General features: G+C 45.3%; 1 protein-coding gene across 1 annotated transcript in view; it reads right to left on the bottom strand.

The window, feature by feature from the left end:
* The window catches only part of ADAMTS9 (ADAM metallopeptidase with thrombospondin type 1 motif 9), a 78132-nt gene that overhangs the window by 40350 nt on the left and 18193 nt on the right, over nucleotides 1–19589 (bottom strand). The window contains exons 10-21 of the mRNA XM_031056311.1: nucleotides 18729–18870; nucleotides 18409–18513; nucleotides 13945–14090; nucleotides 8135–8316; nucleotides 7900–8036; nucleotides 6753–6870; nucleotides 6393–6488; nucleotides 3710–3876; nucleotides 3472–3601; nucleotides 2837–2963; nucleotides 978–1188; nucleotides 95–259 (exon numbers count right to left, since the gene is read on the bottom strand). Coding sequence (XP_030912171.1) covers nucleotides 95–259; nucleotides 978–1188; nucleotides 2837–2963; nucleotides 3472–3601; nucleotides 3710–3876; nucleotides 6393–6488; nucleotides 6753–6870; nucleotides 7900–8036; nucleotides 8135–8316; nucleotides 13945–14090; nucleotides 18409–18513; nucleotides 18729–18870 — 1726 coding nt within the window. The remainder of the gene's footprint in view (nucleotides 1–94; nucleotides 260–977; nucleotides 1189–2836; nucleotides 2964–3471; nucleotides 3602–3709; nucleotides 3877–6392; nucleotides 6489–6752; nucleotides 6871–7899; nucleotides 8037–8134; nucleotides 8317–13944; nucleotides 14091–18408; nucleotides 18514–18728; nucleotides 18871–19589) is intronic.

Genomic DNA, 19589 nt, shown 5'->3' with positions numbered 1-19589 from the left:
AAGAAAAGCAGGGATGGAGATGCTTCTTTGCAGACACCAGCCCCTCAGGGTGGAGGACCAGCAAGGTGAGCCCAGCCTGCTGACCAGCACCCACCTCAGACCAGTCGCCAGTTTTCCACTGTGGGCATGAGAAGTCACTGCATCTCTGCACCGTCAGCTTCTCCTGCTGGCTGCACTTGCTGTCGTCCAGCACGTCATTGTAGGTGCTCACACACATGGCTCGCCGCCGCCGCGTGCCCCCGCCGCAGCTCTTGGAGCACTGCGAGGGACACACACCCAGTCAACACTTCTGCCACTCTACTGCTACCACCTCCTCCCTCACTGCGGAGTGACTGCAGGAAACCTCCAGAGCAACAATTTATACTTTAAGTAGCAGGCTTTTACTTTATGTATTCCTTAAAAAAGCTAATCTTGCTAAGGGTAATAAAATGTCGTGGCAATGTGTTTCTCAAATTCATTTCAGAATATAACCCCATTATTACTTTTACAAGTGTTGCCTTTCAGTTCTCCTAAATGGCTGCTGCTTGTTCTCATTTTAAGAGAGATTAACTTTCTCTGACCAGCCAGGCCCCACTCACTGTGCCCTCCCTGGAAAACCTGAGGCTTGTCAATCTCTCCGTGCCTGGATTCAAGAATATTCTTGTTCATGCAAAAGCTAACATGTGTAAAGGAAAAAAATTTCAGAAGTCCTCTGATGATGGCAACATGTCCTCTCCAGTTCCTGGCAGCGGTAACAGCTTTGATGGCAGAAGACAGCTAGCAGAGCTTCATGTAATGAAGATTGATACTAAAAGTATAGATTAATTGCAGTGGAAGGTAAGGAGTACCAGTTGATTCAGACTAGAGTGTCCTCCAGATGAAGCAATGAAAGCAGAACCACTGTGGCCATATTTTACATATGTTCTGTTAGCAACCTAAACAGCCCAACGCACTCCTGTGCAAGGAGCAGATTCGCCGTGCCACAGAGCATCCCTTACCTCAGTCCAGGCCGAGTAGCGCCATCCTCCCACATTGCAGTCTCCAGTGCACTTCTCCCTCGTGCTGGGCTTGGTCTGGCTGTTGCAGAAGCGGTCGTCCACCTTCTCTATCTTGCCCTCCAGCCGGCTGTACTTGGAGCAGTAGATCTCCAGGGTGCGGTAGCCCAGCCCGCACTGCGCCGTGCACTCGCTCTTCCTCGCGATGTGCCACCTGCGCCGGGGACAGCAAACATCAGCCCTGGGCTCTGCAGGGAACGTGCTCAAGGGTGTGGGACACAAATAAGGAATATATGCTCTTGAACGGGAAGTTTTGGCTCTGTGTCACACTTCCCAGTGCTTTGGGACTTACAATTAGCCTGGTATTGCTGCCTGAAGGGAAGGAACTGGCACAAAGGTCTTAAGCAAAAGAAAGATAGCAAAGCCACACTGTAATCCTGTGGGACCAGCCAAGGGGGCAAGGAGAGTTCACGGCCAAGCAAGGAACAGTGCTCTGAAAGCTCCTGAAAACTTTCCACCCCATGTTCCCTTGCACTTTCCACCTCAGCATCTAAAAACTGGAAAATACAGCATCTGAAAGTGATCTGCACAGGCTGGAGAGGTGTTCCACAATAAAGGACACCCACAAAGCAGTTTCAACTCTCCAAAGGACAAGCAAATGACTTGCTACAAGATACTGAAGCCCTAGCTGTGTCAGCAGGGATTAGAGGCGTTCTCTCTTGACAGACAGATTTCCACCCTGTTGCCTCCTCTATGAGATGGACAACAATGATGGTGCTGGAGGCCCCCAAGCACCCACCTGGAGATACACCCCTCCTTCACATCAGTCCAGCTCTAGAAAGAGATGCTGGACATGAGGCCTGATCCAGGGAGGTGCTGGAGACCCTGAAGCCAACAGGAGCCCATTGCCCCTCACACCTGGCAGGGGTGGCTTCTGGGGGAGGAGGCAGTGACACCCTCTAGGGGTCCTGGAGACCCTTGGGCTGCTGCCTGTGCCAGTACAAGGAGCACAGAGCCCTGCTCCCAAGCCAAGAGAGCAAACTCTATCACAGCCCAGAGAAGAATAAGATCAAGGGGATTTGGAATCAATAGCTCCGGACTGGTGGGAGCCTCACATCCCTGCACGCTTTTCAGACTCCTGCTTTCCCCTTCTCAAGTTTCCAACCTGTTGCAATGGCAACAGCTGTTACCGCGACAACCCGGCCCCGCACAGCCCCTGCACAGCCCCAGTTTAACAGGGCTGGAGAAACCCCTCGGGAAACAGCCTTCTGAATTGCTTCACCAGCAGAGGCTTAATGCCACCACATTTAAGCCCCAGGAATGAAAACAGATTGCTTTTTAAAGGAAAATGGGTTGTGATGATTTAGACCGTGCTCCATCAAATCCAGCTTGCCAAGAATTGTCTGGGGACAGCCCCGAACCCATTCTACACTTAAGCCTATTCTTTGCTTTAAATAAACAGTGATAAATCCAAGTCTTAGCTAAGTTTTTGCTTTAAGTATATGCTTTCCCCTCTCTGCAGGCTGTATGTAGAATGGCGCTGAGCATTTCTGATCCAGGCAGATGCAAATTTCAGGCCCTGTACTGCATAGGGAGATTTTTCAACATTAGAGAATTTTTGTTATAGTTAGCTCTAATTGAATCCAGCAAGAGAAATGTAAAAACATTGAAAAGTGCCTTTCAAAACACCACTGGTAGACGCCAATCCCTCTTGGCTGACAAAGAGGCAACTACCAATCCTTTTCTTTTTCAAAATCTAATACAGGCTGGTGAGAAAGGCAATTAGGGTGAGAAGCGAAAGGAAAGAGGAGTAAATAATAAGTACACTATGTTATTTATATACGTGGCTGAGCACAGTGCACCTTAATTCACATTCTGTGTTACAAGGCTCAGTGCTGGGCTCAGGCTGGGGAATTCGATCGCATCGCTGATCTGACACCGTGAGCTGATCTGACTCTCTCTTACACACAGGCTTCCTTTTTCGTTCTCCTGCAGAGAGAAAACCAGCACTTGGTTTGAGTCAAGCAGCAAAGTGATCAATTCAGCTATTTCTCTTACACCTTTTATAGTAATATTTAAGAGATGTTTAGGTGTGGTTTTCTACCCCTGTCAGAAACAGAGAGGGGGTTTAAGACTAAGCAGAGCAGAAGGAGTTTATTGCAGATGGGATGGACACAGGCAGAGAGCTGCAGCATCCCCATAAGAATGGGCTCTGAGTGAGTGTTTAGCAGGGTGGCCACCCTTAGGAAATGCCTAATTTTCTGTGCTTCAGCTTCCTCACCTGCAAACCAGGTTGTGAGGCTCACCTGGCTGGGAGGGGGTGTAAGGTACCCTGCTCTGAAACCCAGAAGCACCTTATAGGATGTTATCCTCCCTGCAGACCAGGGAAACAACAATAGTCACGGGGTGAGAATCTCTTGACAGAGAGGGATCTGTTTGATATACTGTCCAGACCCCAAATGAATCCAGGAAAAAACTACCCTTCCCAAGCACCCACCTTGGCAGAGCTTACTGCAGGGCTGCCATGGGCCATGCTCATTCCAGTAAAACTGCTGAGGTTTGTCCTCAATAGGGATATTGAATGTGTAACGAACGTCAGGATTGTACAAATTGCCCACTGATAGAACCTGAAAGGAAGAAAAATGAAGCAGAGTAAACCAACAGATATCACTGCCCACTGTTTTCAGTCCAACAAAGCTGGGCAGACTTGTCCATACACACAACATATACTTCACCTGAAGCGTTATTTCTTGCTCAATCCGATCTGTAGAATTAATCCTTTCAACAGTATTATCGGAGCCACTGTATTCGATCACAGCATTCCCAACTTTGATTTCCCTTTTAAACATACTGACGACAAAGTCTCCATTTAATATAAAGTCTCCTTGACTGTTAGATAAGGCTGCATAGGTGCAAAAAACAATAACTAAAGAGGCAGAATTAACTCATACATACATAACAACGTGGGTCATGTGCTCTCAGTGCTCCTTTCTTTGGGAAGGGGGGGTGGGGGGGAAAGCCCACTGGCGCTCTCAAACAGAAAGGATGTAAAGTGAACAGCAGAGCTCTTGCAGACATTCTGCCTTCTCCTTTTTCCACTGGAAAGCCTCCTAAAAATGAAGGCTGAATTCCTGAAGTTGTTGCTAAACAGCTCATCCATAACCCAAAACAGAGGTATCCAAAAGGCATTCTGGGCTGGCTGCTGCAAGGAGCACACATAGGTTGTATCCCCACATATACCACAGAAATAATCCTGCCCAAACCTTTTCATTAGCTGTGTGGATAGGGTGTCTTCCCTGGTGATTCCAGATGTGTTCTTAGGGTAAATGTATGCACCATAATTACCTAAACATAATTTCTAGTATATAATTACAGAGAGTTTGGTCAGTATTTCCCCCTTGGTCACCCTCTCCCTCCTCTCCCCATACTTTTTATTATTCCAAATCTTAAGGTATGTGAGAGCACTGGAGGCTTAAAGCCTAAATGCTTTATAAAAGGAACAGTTTCCTGAAAACAGCAGTCTGCTGCACAACTTCACACTAATGCGATTAGGTAGCTAATTTCCTAAGTTAGTTTCCCCACCATTTCACCCATCACAGCTATGTTACTAAAAAGCCCCTGTACCGAAAAATCTAAACACCAAAACACCAAAGGAAAAGTTTTTCCATCGAATGAGGAGAGATTATGAAGCAAAACACTGCTTAGTAGCAAAAAGACATAGATGGAGAAAACCTCACAAAGCAGAGGCTACACTCAACCAAGTTTCACACTTTGGAGGTTTTAATGTTATTAGGCAGTAATAAAACTCATTAAAGGATTACTTCTCTTTTACTATATCTCCTATAACAGTAGGTACATCTTGGACTTGATGACAACATCAAATTCCTCCTAAATTGTTAAGCAACTACAAGGTTCACAGGAACTGAGGGCCCAAGATTTCACACTCAGTGAGCTGCAAAGTAAGTGGACACATGCACACTTCTCATTTACTTCCAGTCAGGCCTAATGTGAAGAGATGCTTTCCCAGCGATATTAAAGCAACATTAAAGAAGATTTGACTTCATTGTTTCCTGAGAAGATTAAAGGCCCTCCAAGAAGAGCTGAGAAGTCTGGGGCTCCTTCTGGGGTGAACCAGTTTGAAAAGGCATAACATAGGGAGGATTGTTTTTCCCAGGAAAGAGGAAAAATAAAATTTGGCTCCCTCCTTCAAGACAGAAAACTCTGAGACCTCAGTAATATTTTTTTGGTGGTGATGTGCATTCATGCTGCACCACCACAACTTTTTGCCTCGATGAAGGGTCCAGCACATGGATGGCATTTCAGAGCAACAGCCAAGGCTGTCATTGCCTCCCTTTGGTGCATGGCAGTCTCTGGCACTTGTTTCTCAAATGAGTCCTTTCACCTTTGATGGGCTAGGGGCCACCAGCCAACTCCCCTTATTAACACACCTACTTACTGGAACTTGGTGAGATGGAACAAGACAAAGTGCCCTGTTCAAAGATATAAGTACAGGACCCTGTGCTACTGGAACACAGCTGGTGGTGCAAGGCACAGGGTGTGCAAAAGAGGAAGACCAGAGACTCTGACAGAACTTAATGGCAAAATAAGCCTTCAACTGGGAAGTGTAACATCAATCATGATGTTCATTTGTATTATCTCTGCTATTGAAGCCAAATAGAACTATCTATGGGGTGAGTGATCACGGTGGAAAAGACACTCATGGCCATGCTAACAGAATATATGTGCATGTAGCACAGTGGTCTAACACAACACCACAAGCATTTTCATCTGCCTCTAAAGACACAGCCACAGATTAGAGAGAACAGTGATTATGAAATTCCAACAGCCAAAGACTAAGTTACTGTTAGGTTTAAATCAAACCAATATCTTGGTGCAGGGTATTTCTTTACAGTTACATGACACTATCAGGCAGGGACAAGAAGGCCTTACTAACTGAAATCAGAATTATTATTCTCAGAAGAATAGAAAATAATTTCTCTTTGCATGTGTTTACAAACATCTTTCAGGACATGGCACCAGCCAAAGCATCGCGACAGCAGAGATAAAGTTGCAGTGAGGAGACTCCAGCAGAGCTCAAAATCCTGTTTGGTTCCCAGCTTTGTCCCTCAGCTACCACCCAGGCTCAACAGTCCTTCACAGCTCTAGACACACCCTAAGGGAATATTTCTCATAACTGGTGAACCTCCCAAACTTTGCAACTAGGATGGCATGAAGAAAAAAAAAAAAAAAGGAAGAAGATAAGGCTGAATGCTTGGCAGACATAGAAAAATTCTCACCAAGAAAACATCTCCCTCAAACTAATTCTTCAACCTCCCTAGCAGAGAGCTGCCAGTAGATACATCACCACAACCAGACAACCAAGCAGATTTCTGGAGTGACATAAGGAGTACAACTCACCCAGGTAGTTGTCATCCTCTGGTTTCCCTGAGTAACTGTGCTGACGCACATCAATATTAGTGGCACCAGCTGGGATGCGAACCACGACGTTATAACCTAGGCAAGATTGAACAGAAAGTCAAGGCTATTACACAGGCACTTGATTTGTTTTCTACAGGGGAAGGGGAATGAGCTAAGTTACCTCACATTACACAAGCTGATACTTTTCATTTAGGGATAGCATAAATAGTTATAAAAAGGAATATACTATAGCTAGAAGGATTTTGTGTTTTACATCGGTGTTTTTGTAGATTAAGTGTTGTAATAGCTTTTATAGACCCGCATTTTTTCACCATAAAGTTTTTAGCAACAGATTCTTACCATAATGCACCGTGTTAAATGTGCCTGCAACAGTTTTGCATGAAGAATTATCCCCACCACAAACACCACATTTATCTCTTCTTGCTTTTGAATTCAGCACATGATCACATCCAGCTTGCTTTAAGAGAAGAATTGAAAAAAAACCAGATTGAGCAAATACAGACTAGAACAGCATTGACAAATCTCCTAATTAAGGCACACAAAAGCTGTGTATGCAAAAGGCTGCTGTGAGATAAACTGGTTTGCTTTCCCACATTTTTCCACTGATTTACAGTGTGGCCATCCTACAAGGCTTTACAACAAAAGGCTTTTTTACAAAGCAAGAATCAGAACAACTATTTGCACCAGGTAATGCTTTCACTAGAAAAAAATTCTTGCATCAATTGTTCCTGTAGAGAAAAGTGTGAAGAACAATTGTGAATGGAAATGTAGGGCTCTGGGGCCTGATCAGGAGGAAGCAACACTGGGATTTAGGGCTGAGATTCCACAGCCCTCAGTAACTTAGGGCAGATGTGCAAACATGTTCCACTTAAGTGTGTCCCCTGGTGAATGGTCTAGACTAAGATGAAGAGTGACTGAGGAGCGAGGCCTGGAGATAAAAGAGACTCAGGAAAGGCTTTCTCACGCTCTACAACTACCTGAAAGGAAGCTGTAGCCAGGTGGGAGTCAGGCTCTTTTCACAGGTAACAACCAACAGGACAAGAGAAAACAGCCTCACGTACAACAAAGGAGCTTTAGATTTGATATTAGGAAATAATTCTTCACCAAAAAGGTTGTCAAACACTGGAACAGGCTGCTCAGGGCAGTGGTGGGAGTTACCTTCCCCGGCAGTATTAGAGGACATGTAGATATGGCACCTGGGGACATGGTTTAGTGGTGGACTTGGCAGTGCTGGGTTAACGGCTGGACTTGATCTCAAAGGTCTTTTCCAACCTAAACGATCCTATGATTCCATGTGTGGCTCTTCAGCAAATCTGGAGGCTGGCACAAGTTTCAGACCATTTGGGGCTTACAGAGCCTGCAGATGCTGCTGGCATCCTCTGAATGAAGAGGACATGCCACCAACTCCTTGGAGCATGGTGCAGAAGCACCAGCCTGCCCTACAAAACTGCCATCCCCCTTTGGTGAGAGAAGGGACAATGATTACCCGGCAGAGACCCTGCACGCAGATGTCGTTGGTGTCGGGGCCGCAGGGCGTCCCGTCGATGACACGGTCCCGCAGCTGGTAGTAGGCCGTGTTCCCCGCCACCCGGCAGAAGAGCTTGCACCGATCCTTCATCAGGACTGCAGAGGGAGGAGGGACACCAGGAGCACGTTATCTGAACACCCTCAACCCAGGCAGCAATCCAGGAGGCAGGACCTGCATCCCCCCAGGCACTTACTGCCGCTGTATTTGGGAACCCAGCGCACGTTCGTGGGCAGCCCGTTGATGTTGAAGTGTTTCCCATCAAAGTCGGCGCACTGCTCGTCCCGGAAATCCTTCTTCAGCTTCGAGCACGGTTCTGTGTTGCAGGATTTAAACTTCATGCGACGACCCACGCAGTATTTCCCACCGTTTTTGGGTCTGCAGAGACAACACCAGGCTGGAAATGAGGTGGAATTGCAATTCTGCAACTGGTTCACTACAGTCAGGATTTGCGGTAGCATTCCGTGGGCTCTGTCTTTCTGCATACCTTTAATTAATATCCCAGGTTGACAAGCAGGAAATGTTATGCTGGTGTCTAACAAAAAAATCCCATATATGCAAAAAAAAGGGAAGAAAAAGAGAATATTTGCTTTCTGATGGATGCCATGGTAGTGAGAGAAACCAGAAAGGAAGAACAACATCTTCTTCCCCACCTGAGGATTTATTTTCACATTGAGGGATCCCACTCAGGCCCATGTTTCCTTACAACCTCATCAGTCCTATGGATTTTGTGGCTGATAATTTGCCTTTGATCTAGTGGGTTGCAAATAACTAAACAGGAGAAAAGGCTTCCTTCCCTGCAGAGGCTGAAAGGTTAGGCAGCACTCAGTCCTTCAGGATTTCTAGCCCCAAATGTTAAAAATGGTAATGCTGAGGACTTTGAAACAAACTTTACCTCCACATATTCCAGAAGGCACCAAAGACAGCCAATAAATAACTTACCCCCATTTTATAGCAGGATGACACTGGTATAAACTGGGAAGAGAAATCCCATCCAAGCCACATAAAACCTAGTGGTAAAGCCTAGAAGCTCTCATTTTAAATTTTCTGACTCACAGATTCAGGACTGTAGTCATAAAACTATTTTTCTCATATGCAGATGAAGCCTTTGCCAGAGAACATCACTCTAGGGACTGAAAGAGCCTCTCCCATACCACCTGCTGCCAGCAGTGGTGCAAGAATGAGCTGCACATCAAAATAACCACCAAACCTACATCTTCTACCCACTCCCTGAAAAATGCATGCCTGCAGTGTCAAGAAGTGCAATCAGAAGAGTGACTTGCTAAGCTCCAACAACCATTCACCCACAACTCCTGTCTTCCAGGGCTGTTCTTCAGGATCAGCTCTGCCTGGCCTGGGGACCAGGTGCCCATCAGTGCCCCAGGGATGCTGGCAGAATGCTCCTTCCCTTGCAGCTCAATTGGGAAGGAACACATACAAGGTTTGGCACACTTGGAGAATCCTTCAAGATGCAGATGAATGAGTGATTAATGGGAGCCACCCCTGTCCTCAGAACAGAGGTGCTCACCGTGCGATCTCCAAGATGCATGCAGCCAGCACCTCTAACAAAAAAGATGGCACTCCCCTGCATCTGCACAATGGTCTCTACACACAGTGAGTCAACAAGTTCCTGCAGCTGAACAGAATTTTTGAGGTGATCTCTGCACCTCAGGAAGCCTAGCAGTGCCATTTCCCCCACAAATAACAATTCTTCACTCTTACACTTGAAAATTCTTTGTGATTCAAGTAGCAAAGTTCCTGTGAAACAAATGAGAGACAGAAGCACTCAACAGCTTGCCCTTGCCAAAAGATTGCCTGCAAAACCAGGAAAGGCAGGCAGACTTCCCACCACCCCATCAGCACCACACTAGGGATGCTCACGGGTTTGGCAGAAGGAGTTGAGTCCTTGAGCAGCTGCAGGTGAGATGCTGAGCACCTGGGACTTTTCCTGCCAGCATCCTCCAGTCACTGAGATCCTCACTGCTCTGGTGCAGACCCCTCTAGTCCTACCCTAAATACCACAGGGTATGACTTGTCCTCAGGCACAGCCCTGAGCAATAGCTCACAACACCAGCTCTACCTGCTCTGAGGGCAGTTCTCACATGCCATCTGGAAGTGAAATGCACGTCACTTACAAAGGTTTCTGGTGTTTGCAATTAAGCAAGTACCAGTGATAAAAAGCCCAAGCAACTGCACAGTGGGCCACTGGAGATTCCTGATTACAGACTGATTTTACACCTTTACAGTTCTTAGTGGAGGAAGTCTAAACCTGGTTTTTAACTGATTTAGTCTGTTGTCCACCTTGTGACAAACAACTTCAAAGAACTTACTTGAGTACACTTGGGACAGCTCCAGGGCTATCCCAGCACAGCAGCCCCTGCAGACACAGCCCAAACTCCTCCTTGCCTTGCAGGCACAATGGCAATTGCTGGGGGTTTCCCAATACCAGAGCCCATCCCATGGACTATTCCCATGCAGGCACATGAGCCACCTCTAGCTACAAAGGGACATCTCAACCACACAGCACACAGGGAAACTTCTTAATCATGGCAGCAGCACACACCAGACCTGGGTGAGTCTGAGTCATTCATGGGGGAATTAACAGGATTCACCATTTTCATTTCAAAAGCATTTGTACCCCTGCAGGACTGCCGCAGTTTGACAAAGCCTCTGAGTTATACAAACCTTTAAGAGGACATTTCTTTTTAAAAAAAATTGCAATTACAACATTTTTATGGCAACCACATTGCTTCCAATCTAAATCAATTTAACTAAAATGAAACTCTCAACTATTTAGTTAAGGAGAACATGAAGAACATGCAGGAGCTTTTTTGTTTTAAGGTAAGTCTGATAAAATCCAAAAATCCCAAGCTTCTATTAGTTTTCTCTTCCCTAGACATGACCCCTGAGATTGAGATAACACTGACACATGGACACACCACAAACTGAAGGATGCTAAAGCTTGCCACCTTGTTGCAAACTGTCAGCTTTGAAACCCTGGCAGGAAATCTCCTTGCAGACAATGCTGGAGGCCGAAGCACACTCACACTTCTGACACTTAAAACCAGCTCCAAACTCCCCTGACAGTTTCAGAGTGTTTTTAACCAGGACTGCTTCTCACAGAATCTGAGGGACAGAAAGAGCTGACCCTGAAAAAGAAGCCACCCTCATATAACATCAATTTTCAGTGTCGTGAAGAAATACAGCATACTTTGTTCTGTGTAATATTTTTATGGATCATCAACAATGTACCGCAGAGTCAGAAAGGAAAGCAGTACATGCATAGAAACCTTGTTTTGCTTCCATTTCCCTTCTCTTGCAGTCATCTATTTGACCAATTAACAGCTGGCATGGACCCACTTTCAGTCCAGTACCATTCCCCCAGGCTCCTGCACACACCCCAGACCCACTGCACTCTTCCCAGCAGCCCAGAAACTCTCAGGCCCAGGGGATGATGGGTCTCACCCCCATTCCCACCTCAACAGGTCTGAAATACATGATGCTCAATCCATCACTTTGAGCATTTTGAGGCTGTGCTCATGTGTGACTGCAGAAAAATCTGTGAAGCTGCAGTGTGCACAGATCAGTTTGAGATATCCTTCCCCACATTCCAGGAAGCCCTAGGACTGGGAATTGTTTGGTGGCTAGCACAGTTATCTATACATTTGTTTACATGTCAGGCTCAGACAGTTAAGCACAGGTGGATACTTCTGTGATGGACTAAAATGCAAATGTGATCTGACTCACATACAGAGATAACATTCCCCCATCCAAAAAGCCATTCCTGAAAACAGGGCTTCTGGTATTGACATGTTATCAAATATGCCCTTTCCCTTAATTCTGCAACATGTCTTTATTTGAAAACCAGGGCTTGCACCACAGCCATGGGCTTTGTCCACCAGCCAGGCTCAAATTCCCATGTGGGCAATCTCAGTGGGAAGGGTCTGGTCTGGTTAGCAAACACATTCCTTCAGGGTATGTCAAAACCATTCCAGAGGCTTACAGCTCTCCCTGCATCCCTGCAGGACACTCATCATGTAGGTGTCAGAGCACTCTACAAATTGTAGAGAGGCAGGAGCTGCAGCTTTACTTTCTGCAGCATGGAGGGAATGGATGTAATTTTCAACGCCAGATTTAACACAATTTTTTACTGGATGCAAGATCCCACCCCAGAGTCTCATGCACACAAAAACTTTAAAAAGCTAAACCAACTTTGAATATAAAAAATGTATTGAGAATTATTTCAGACCTCACTTGAGGTATCTGAGTTGGGTTTGCTGCCTTCTATTACAGAGGAGAAACTGTCTCCTTTTTAAGTACCTTGAGAAAGGGAAAAGGCAGGAGAGTATCCAGTGGGGTCTCATCCATTTGCATCGTTTTAGCAGCCCCATGATAATGGGGACCCAGGTGGTGGGAGCTCACACTGTGGTGTCAAATTACAGGCACAAATCAACAACAATCAGTGGAAAGCTCTGTGGATGGTGCCAGGACAGGCTACTCCTCCCAGAGACCTTGTGAGGGGCTGGAGAAGAGAGGCCAGGGCCAGCACAAGGCTCAGGAAAGGGGGCCTGGAAAATAACCACTATCAATCATAAGGATTTCTCAGGCAACTTGGAGCCGAGTGTGTTTAGGTGCTTTTGCAAATCCCAGCCCCAGCAATACACCTACTGAAGCACCAGGATACAAATCACAAGCAATCAGGGAAGATGGAATTTCAAATCCCTTGGCTAGCCTTTAGGATAAAGGAGATTTTCTATCACAAAAAGCTATCAGTCTGAATAGATGCCTCTCAGAAGACAGGAATACATCTCACTGACAGCATCCAAAGTTTCAGCAGCAGAGCTGCAAAGATGCTTTGTTTTTGTCTTTCCATGGCTACAGAAGACCATATGGAGCGTGCTGACTCAGCACAGCCAGAGGAAAGCTCTCTGCACTTGTGTTTTTCTTAGCATTGTTTTAATTAACGTGCTGGTGTCCTACTCTCTCGGCCCCAACTTTTGACACTTGCCCAGCTGTGCTGAGCAGCCTCTCCTGTTACCACAGCACGAGTGTCATAGGCACAAGCTCTCCCTTCTCCCATTAGCAGGGATGAAATTATCACTGGTACATCTCTAGTGGCAATTTTCTTGGCAATAAACCATCTAACACCAGTGATGAGAAACGGGAATCTTTTTAGGACCCCTTAAGTGCAACCAGCCCCACAGACCCTCTGCTCTCTGTATCTCAGTCCCAAATAAAAGCCCAGAAAGCCTCCCTTCTGCTGCAAGAAGGCATTTAAACAGAAACCAGCACAATTCACAATTTACGTAAACAGGCTGTTTTCATACCAGTTGCTCAAGCTGTTACTATTGCACCAGCTACATATTTGTCTCCTTGAAGCCCACAGCAAAATTCCCTGCCATTTCAAACGGTGCAGGATTTTGCATTCCAGGCTGATAGCAAACATTCTCGAGTACCACTTTTTAATGGGGCACAGATTTCTGCTGAGGTTTGGCTAGTCTGCACCAGCTGAAATGTAACTGTATAAAGGATCAGCTGCAAAAGCAGCCAAAAGCTGCAAAACCAGACAAAGCAGGAATAAAACAGTAGAAAACCTTATTATAAAGGCCTCTAGGAACAGCTGCAAAAGCAACCGAAGCAGGGGTAAAACGGCAAAAAAGGAAGGCTCCTTCCTTTCTGAATCACAGCTTTGGAGAAAGAAAAACACCTCTGGAAGTGGGACCCCAGCTGTGCCTCCACAGGAAAACAGAAGGTAATAAACCCATGGAGGAATCAGCTTTTTATTCCTCATTGTTGAATAGATGGATCCCTTTTCAGAGCACTTCACCCACACACCAATGACCAGATCCTGCTTCACCCATGCCAGGCAAAGCCACCCATCCCCAGGGCAGAGCCACCTGTCCTTGACTCTCACAAGGACTGGGGACAGCCCAAGTTGATTTCATTTGGGCAGCCCAAAGTGCTTTTCCCCATTTCCCCCTGCAGCCCTTCCCCCTGTGCACTCACTCGGGCCTGTTGCACTCTCGGATCGCCGTCTTTATGCCGCCGCCGCAGGTCCTTGAGCAGGTCCCAAAGGGGCTCCAGGTGCCCCAGGCTCCGTCTGTCACCGGCGCCTCTCGCTCCTTGGGCACACACATCCCAAACCTGCAGTGCTGCACGTGAAAGAGACACATGGCAAAGGTGGGATTGTGCTGCTTTGCATTATGAGCGACCCACAGTGACCAGCCTGGGCAACGAGACTCAGCCTCACTTATTTCTCAGCCACACACAATGATTTTGCAATCAAATAAATTGAACTGCTTTTACTTTTGTCTGTCACCCCCATATTTTTCTTTCTCCATACCCTTAAATGGCAAAGTGAAGGCAAGGTGCTGAGTCTGTGGAATGATTTATGGGATGAAGACTAAAGACAACAGCAACCACTAAATATTCCCTGTTTATTGGCGCTAAGCAGCACAACAAGCTCGCAGCACTGGCTTTTCAAAAAGCTGCTCTATCTGATTTCCTGCAGAGCTGCAGAAACTCTGCATGGAGAGCCCTGTCAGGGAGGAGACAGGCAATGAGGAGAAACACCAGGGAAAACTCAAACCTCCCCACAGTTACCCAAAGCAGAAAACTTCTAAATCCAAAAGGCAAATAAAATAGAAAAATTAATTCCTCAAGACCAAGTGGTTTTTTTTACACTCAGACATAACATGGGACTTGCCAAGACTTGGTCTACACTTCTGTTTTCCAGCTATGACTCGTTTTCTTTTGTTTGGAAAGCTGGATTAAGTTACCTTGGCAAGCCCCTACCCCTATTTTCATGGTATAAATTGTATCCTTTGGGGTATGTTTACTACATGGACTACACAGACTTCTGCAGAAGTGAGGGAAGAGTCACCTTCTGGCCTCTTGAATGGATGGAAAAATGTCCCCTCTCAGTGAACAGTGCTTGCTAGAGTTGCTTTAAACCCAGAGACATGCAGATGCCTAAATCTTTGTGATTATGGGAAGCCTAAACATTGCTGATTGCTCACAGTTTAGAAGAGGCTACAGACTATAGAATACAGATAGAGAGCCTCACTAAAATATTCCCTTGCAGTATTTCTGTGCACCAGGTGCTGTTCAGATCTGATGATCTGTATGGCAACAGGGTCAAATTTGCTGATGCACTGTGTTTTTCCAGCCCTTCCACTAATAGCACAACAAGGCTGTATCAAAACACACCACAAAGCTCATCCTGCTTTTTTAGACACCTTTATGAACCACCTTGGATAAAGCTATCTAGGAAAATAGAGCAGGATCAAGCTGTCATGGGGTTGTGCATCCCACAGGACACCAGCTCTGCAGCACATGGGACACCTTTTGCCCATGAAGGCTGACTTGTTACACTGCTTTGCTGATGAAGAAAGCTGATCTCAGGTGCATTTCCCCATGGACATGGTTTGCAGGACAGCTGAAGAACTCATAATTTGAGTCCTGCATGTGGTGTTTGCTCAGAGACAAGCATGGTCTCTAGGCTGCAAAATGCCCCACACTTGCTTTTATCTGAAGATCTGACTCCCCAGATAAAATTGACTAAAACCCATCTGCTACAGTAAAGAACAGCAATAAAATCAGCTGAAATGCCTGTTTCTTTGCTGCAGGACAAATTACAATGCACAACTCTTCCTGGCATTTAGAGGTTGAAAACCTGAAGGTTGGGGTCCCCATACAGGTCCAAAGAGGTCTGACAGCTATCATTAAACAACAGAAATACATGACACCAATCCAACAGTGCTGTCCCAGTGGAGAACTTCTTGCAGCAATGTTGATGCTCACAGCTAAATATCTAACCAGAGTCATGCCTGGCACCACTGACCCAGGGAAGATGACTGAATAGCTAACTAGTGAATGAACAGAGCTCACAGACCGTGACATGACCTATATGTCTCCCATCTCATGGTTGAGTATTAACCAGGAAGTCATCTACATCTACATTGATTTTATTAATATTTGGAGGTTGGAGTTGATGGTAAAGCAAAGCAGGGGAAAAGAGCAGCTGTTTTAAATAAACAGCAAGATTATCTTATGAAAACACAATGGAGCTTCTTGGAACCACACTGTGAACAGTCTGGCTGTGCAACCTTTATGGCTTTCATATTTTAAAAATAATTTCTATGTTGAGATACGGCAGAAAGACTAAAAAGCCTGCCAGGGTTCTCTTTCCTATAAGCTTACAGCTCACAGAATGAAGAGAATAAAAGGCAGATTGTCTGGAGCAAATTCAAATATCTTACACACACAGTGGAGCTGGAGAGCCCTGGCAGGGATGGAAGACATTACAGCAGATTTTCCTTTCCTTTGTCTTGCCACCAGAGTCCCAGATAATTCCCCAAATCCAGCTGCCATCCTTGGGCTGGCTGAATGGAGTAGCAGGGGGCAGAAGGGGCTGTGCAGCTCCATGCATGCAGAACAGACACACAACCTGCTGCCACAGGGCAGCAGACACAAATCATTACTGCTCATCTGCTCTACTGTTACCATTCTTTAAACAGTCATGAAAAGCACAACGGAGAGTGGCCCAAATTTACAACCCCCTTTATTTTCTTTCAGAGATTTATCTCCACCCAACAATGAGCTGGTTCTGTGGAACATGGTAAAACCATCACCTAGCAAAGCCAGACTCTGGGCTGGTCTTATGCCTTGATTTAGCAGTATCAGATTCAGTGTCCTCACATGCAAAGTATGTGTAAGTTAATACTCCCATGTTTTTTAATGCCCTTGATTTAAGAGTAAATTTAGAGCCCAGTTAAATCTACATCCCAGTAGTTTTAGCTAGATTTTTTTTTAGCTATTCAGGCTCTCTTATTTCCAAAGATATCTCCATAAAAATGGTATGGTATTTTCTCCATCTGCCAATCCATACAGCACAGGCTTTAAACATGCAGACTTGAGGCATTAGTCAGCACGTAGCAGTTTGACAGGGCTCCTGGCCACAGCAGAGTACCAAAATAGCAATTTATTCCAAGGAAAAGCACTTCAGACTTGCACCTCAGCACTTCACAAGCCCAAGTAAATACCAAGCAGGATAGAGTTTATGTTGATCCAAACTTTAAGCTTGAATCAGATGAACAGACAGCAAAATTACTCCATAAAGCTCTTTTGTGAGAACACATTTAAATGCCCGAACACGAGTGGGCTGCATTAACTTTTCTTAAGAGCCCATCTGCTCTCACCTGCGACGTTCAGATCACGCTTATCTAGTTTGTCTAAACCTGTCAGATTGTCTAAATTTGTGGCCTGATATGTTTTTGCTCACACAGTCTTTATTAAGAGCCCTGCAGCTGGATACTGCATGACACAGGGTGGTTCTGAGGGGGTGTAGATCTGCTCAGCTGCTGCTGTTTGCACATCACTCTGGTCATATCCAAGGGTAAGTGCAGGTTTGCTGCAGCTCAGATTTTTGGAATTTCAAGAAAATTTCAAAGTTATTGCTGATCTTTCAGCAGTGAGTGGATCCCAAGCTCACCAACAGAGAAGTTGAGGGCACAAGGTCTCAAGTCACAGGGACTCATTGTCCTGAAGGAAATCAGTCAAGTGTCATTGAACAATTGAGTTTTCAGACACATACACCAAAATATAAATTTCCAAAGAGTTCCACAGCCTGTATGGAAAACTATATTTAAAACAGCATCCAGAATTTTCATTAAAGTACCTCTGAGAGACTGTGATTTAAAACTTTGACTCTTTCTAAAGAAAACATTATTATTAATGTTGATCTTGAGAGCCAGGAAAGCAAAATTTTAAGCTATACCATGTAGAATACCATCACACTATTTTTACTAGACACAGATAGAGAATACTTTTGTTCAGACAAATAGTAAGAACCAGTTAGCATTTTTATTCAAAAGCTTCAGTATCTCAATAAAAGAAAAATGCTCTCAACTATTTTTCTACAGATATTAATAACTAAAAATTAAACACTTATCCTAGAAACCACAATGCTAGCTGGAAATTAACATTGTACATGGAAACATGAAGTTTCTATGAATTACTGCCAAAAATGTTCCATACATAAATTGTCAACAAATTCTATATTTTACTCTGAAGCTGTCAAGATAAAAAGCCAGCTGACAAGTTTATGTTACACAGAATTACTAATTGCTCACATCACATAAGCAATTTCTAACAAAAGCTTAGGGAAGCTTTGCAAAAGTTTTGCTCAAAAGTTCACTCAAGGGCATTAATTCAAAAAGATAAGCACTCCAGGAATACCTGCTTTAAACAATGTCATGCCAAGCAGTTGACTTTAATCATGTATCTGGGCTGGAGATGTCCCAGGCACCACCAGGCTGAAAACACATTGAGCTGCTTTGGGCTTCCAGCACTGCAGTCAGAGTTGTGCCCCACACAACGGGCATTAGAGTAGGATGATTCTGAGTGATATGCTCATCCTCAGCCCAAGGAAATAGAGCCATGAGGCACAAACCACCAGGTATTACAGACCTTTCCAGGCTCACATTCTGTCCCATCAGCCCAAGGTGTGTGCTGGGTTCGACATCCCTTGTGAGCACCATCGACGTTGATACACCAAAGTCGCCGACACTGCATCTGCTTAAGTGATTGCAGAGATCAAAACATTAAATATGCACCACATGCCTTACCAGACAGATGATCCTTTATGAAATTATCCCCCCAGGATTTATCATTAACTCACAAGCTTGACAGTAAATTGATGGATTGTGAGTCTGCCATTCATCCAACCCCAGGAGACCTTATTTTGCTCTGGCAAAACCAGGAAAAATAAGGTGTGAAATTTCACTTACCATATAGGGGCACACTTGGGATCCGGGTCCAAAAATTAACTCACATTGTTTGTTGACGTCATAAATCAGCCCTGGGAGCTGCTGAGGCAATGTGTAAGTTCTTGATGAAGGTTCATCAAGCAAACACTCCCCATAACCAGTGCTACAACACAAATCAGAATACTGGTGTTAAGCAGGAGGTGGGAGATCAGGATCCCCTTGTGTTTGCCTGAATTAGCCTTAGGGCAGTTGCACACCACATTTGCCATATTTAACGAGCACTACAAGAGCTATTTCAAACTCAAGCACAGGAGGGTGTGTTACCCATACACCATCACCCTTGTGCTGTGAGAGCAACCATCCACCACACCACAGTCAGCTACCATGGCAAAAGCATTTCTGAGTGTGCATTTAGTTGCTGAGCAAGCACTGGCGCATTTTTATAAAGAATTCAGAAAAAAAAAAATCACTGATTAGCAGAACTGCCCAAGGGACTGAGCTCCTGGATTTGCCAGAACACCATCATGGCTCTCATTCTGTTCCACACCACAGCACACGGGAAGGCATGACAGCAAAATGGGCGAATCACTGTGCATCAAACTGACCCGTGGGCTCCTGGAACGGTGTTCCCACACGGATTAGTGCCAGGGCTTTATCTTGACCTGTGGAGCAGAAAGGCAGATTCAATCTGCCTTCTAAAGCACAGCTCCGTATCTGGGCCACAAAGCTTGGAAAAGTCATTCTTCAGGTTTGAGGAGAACACACATTCCTTAAAAGCAATATCCATGGGGGAAGACTTATTCTTCCCCATTGAGAGGCTGGTCCTTGCCAGCTTATCACGAGGCTGAACTGGCAGGGACTGGATGCCAGGGGTGCATTCCT

The sequence above is a fragment of the Geospiza fortis genome, unplaced genomic scaffold (assembly GCF_000277835.1).
Source record: "Geospiza fortis unplaced genomic scaffold, GeoFor_1.0 scaffold70, whole genome shotgun sequence".
Taxonomy (NCBI): Eukaryota; Metazoa; Chordata; class Aves; order Passeriformes; family Thraupidae; genus Geospiza; species Geospiza fortis.
This window is presented reverse-complemented; position numbering and strand designations above follow the sequence as displayed.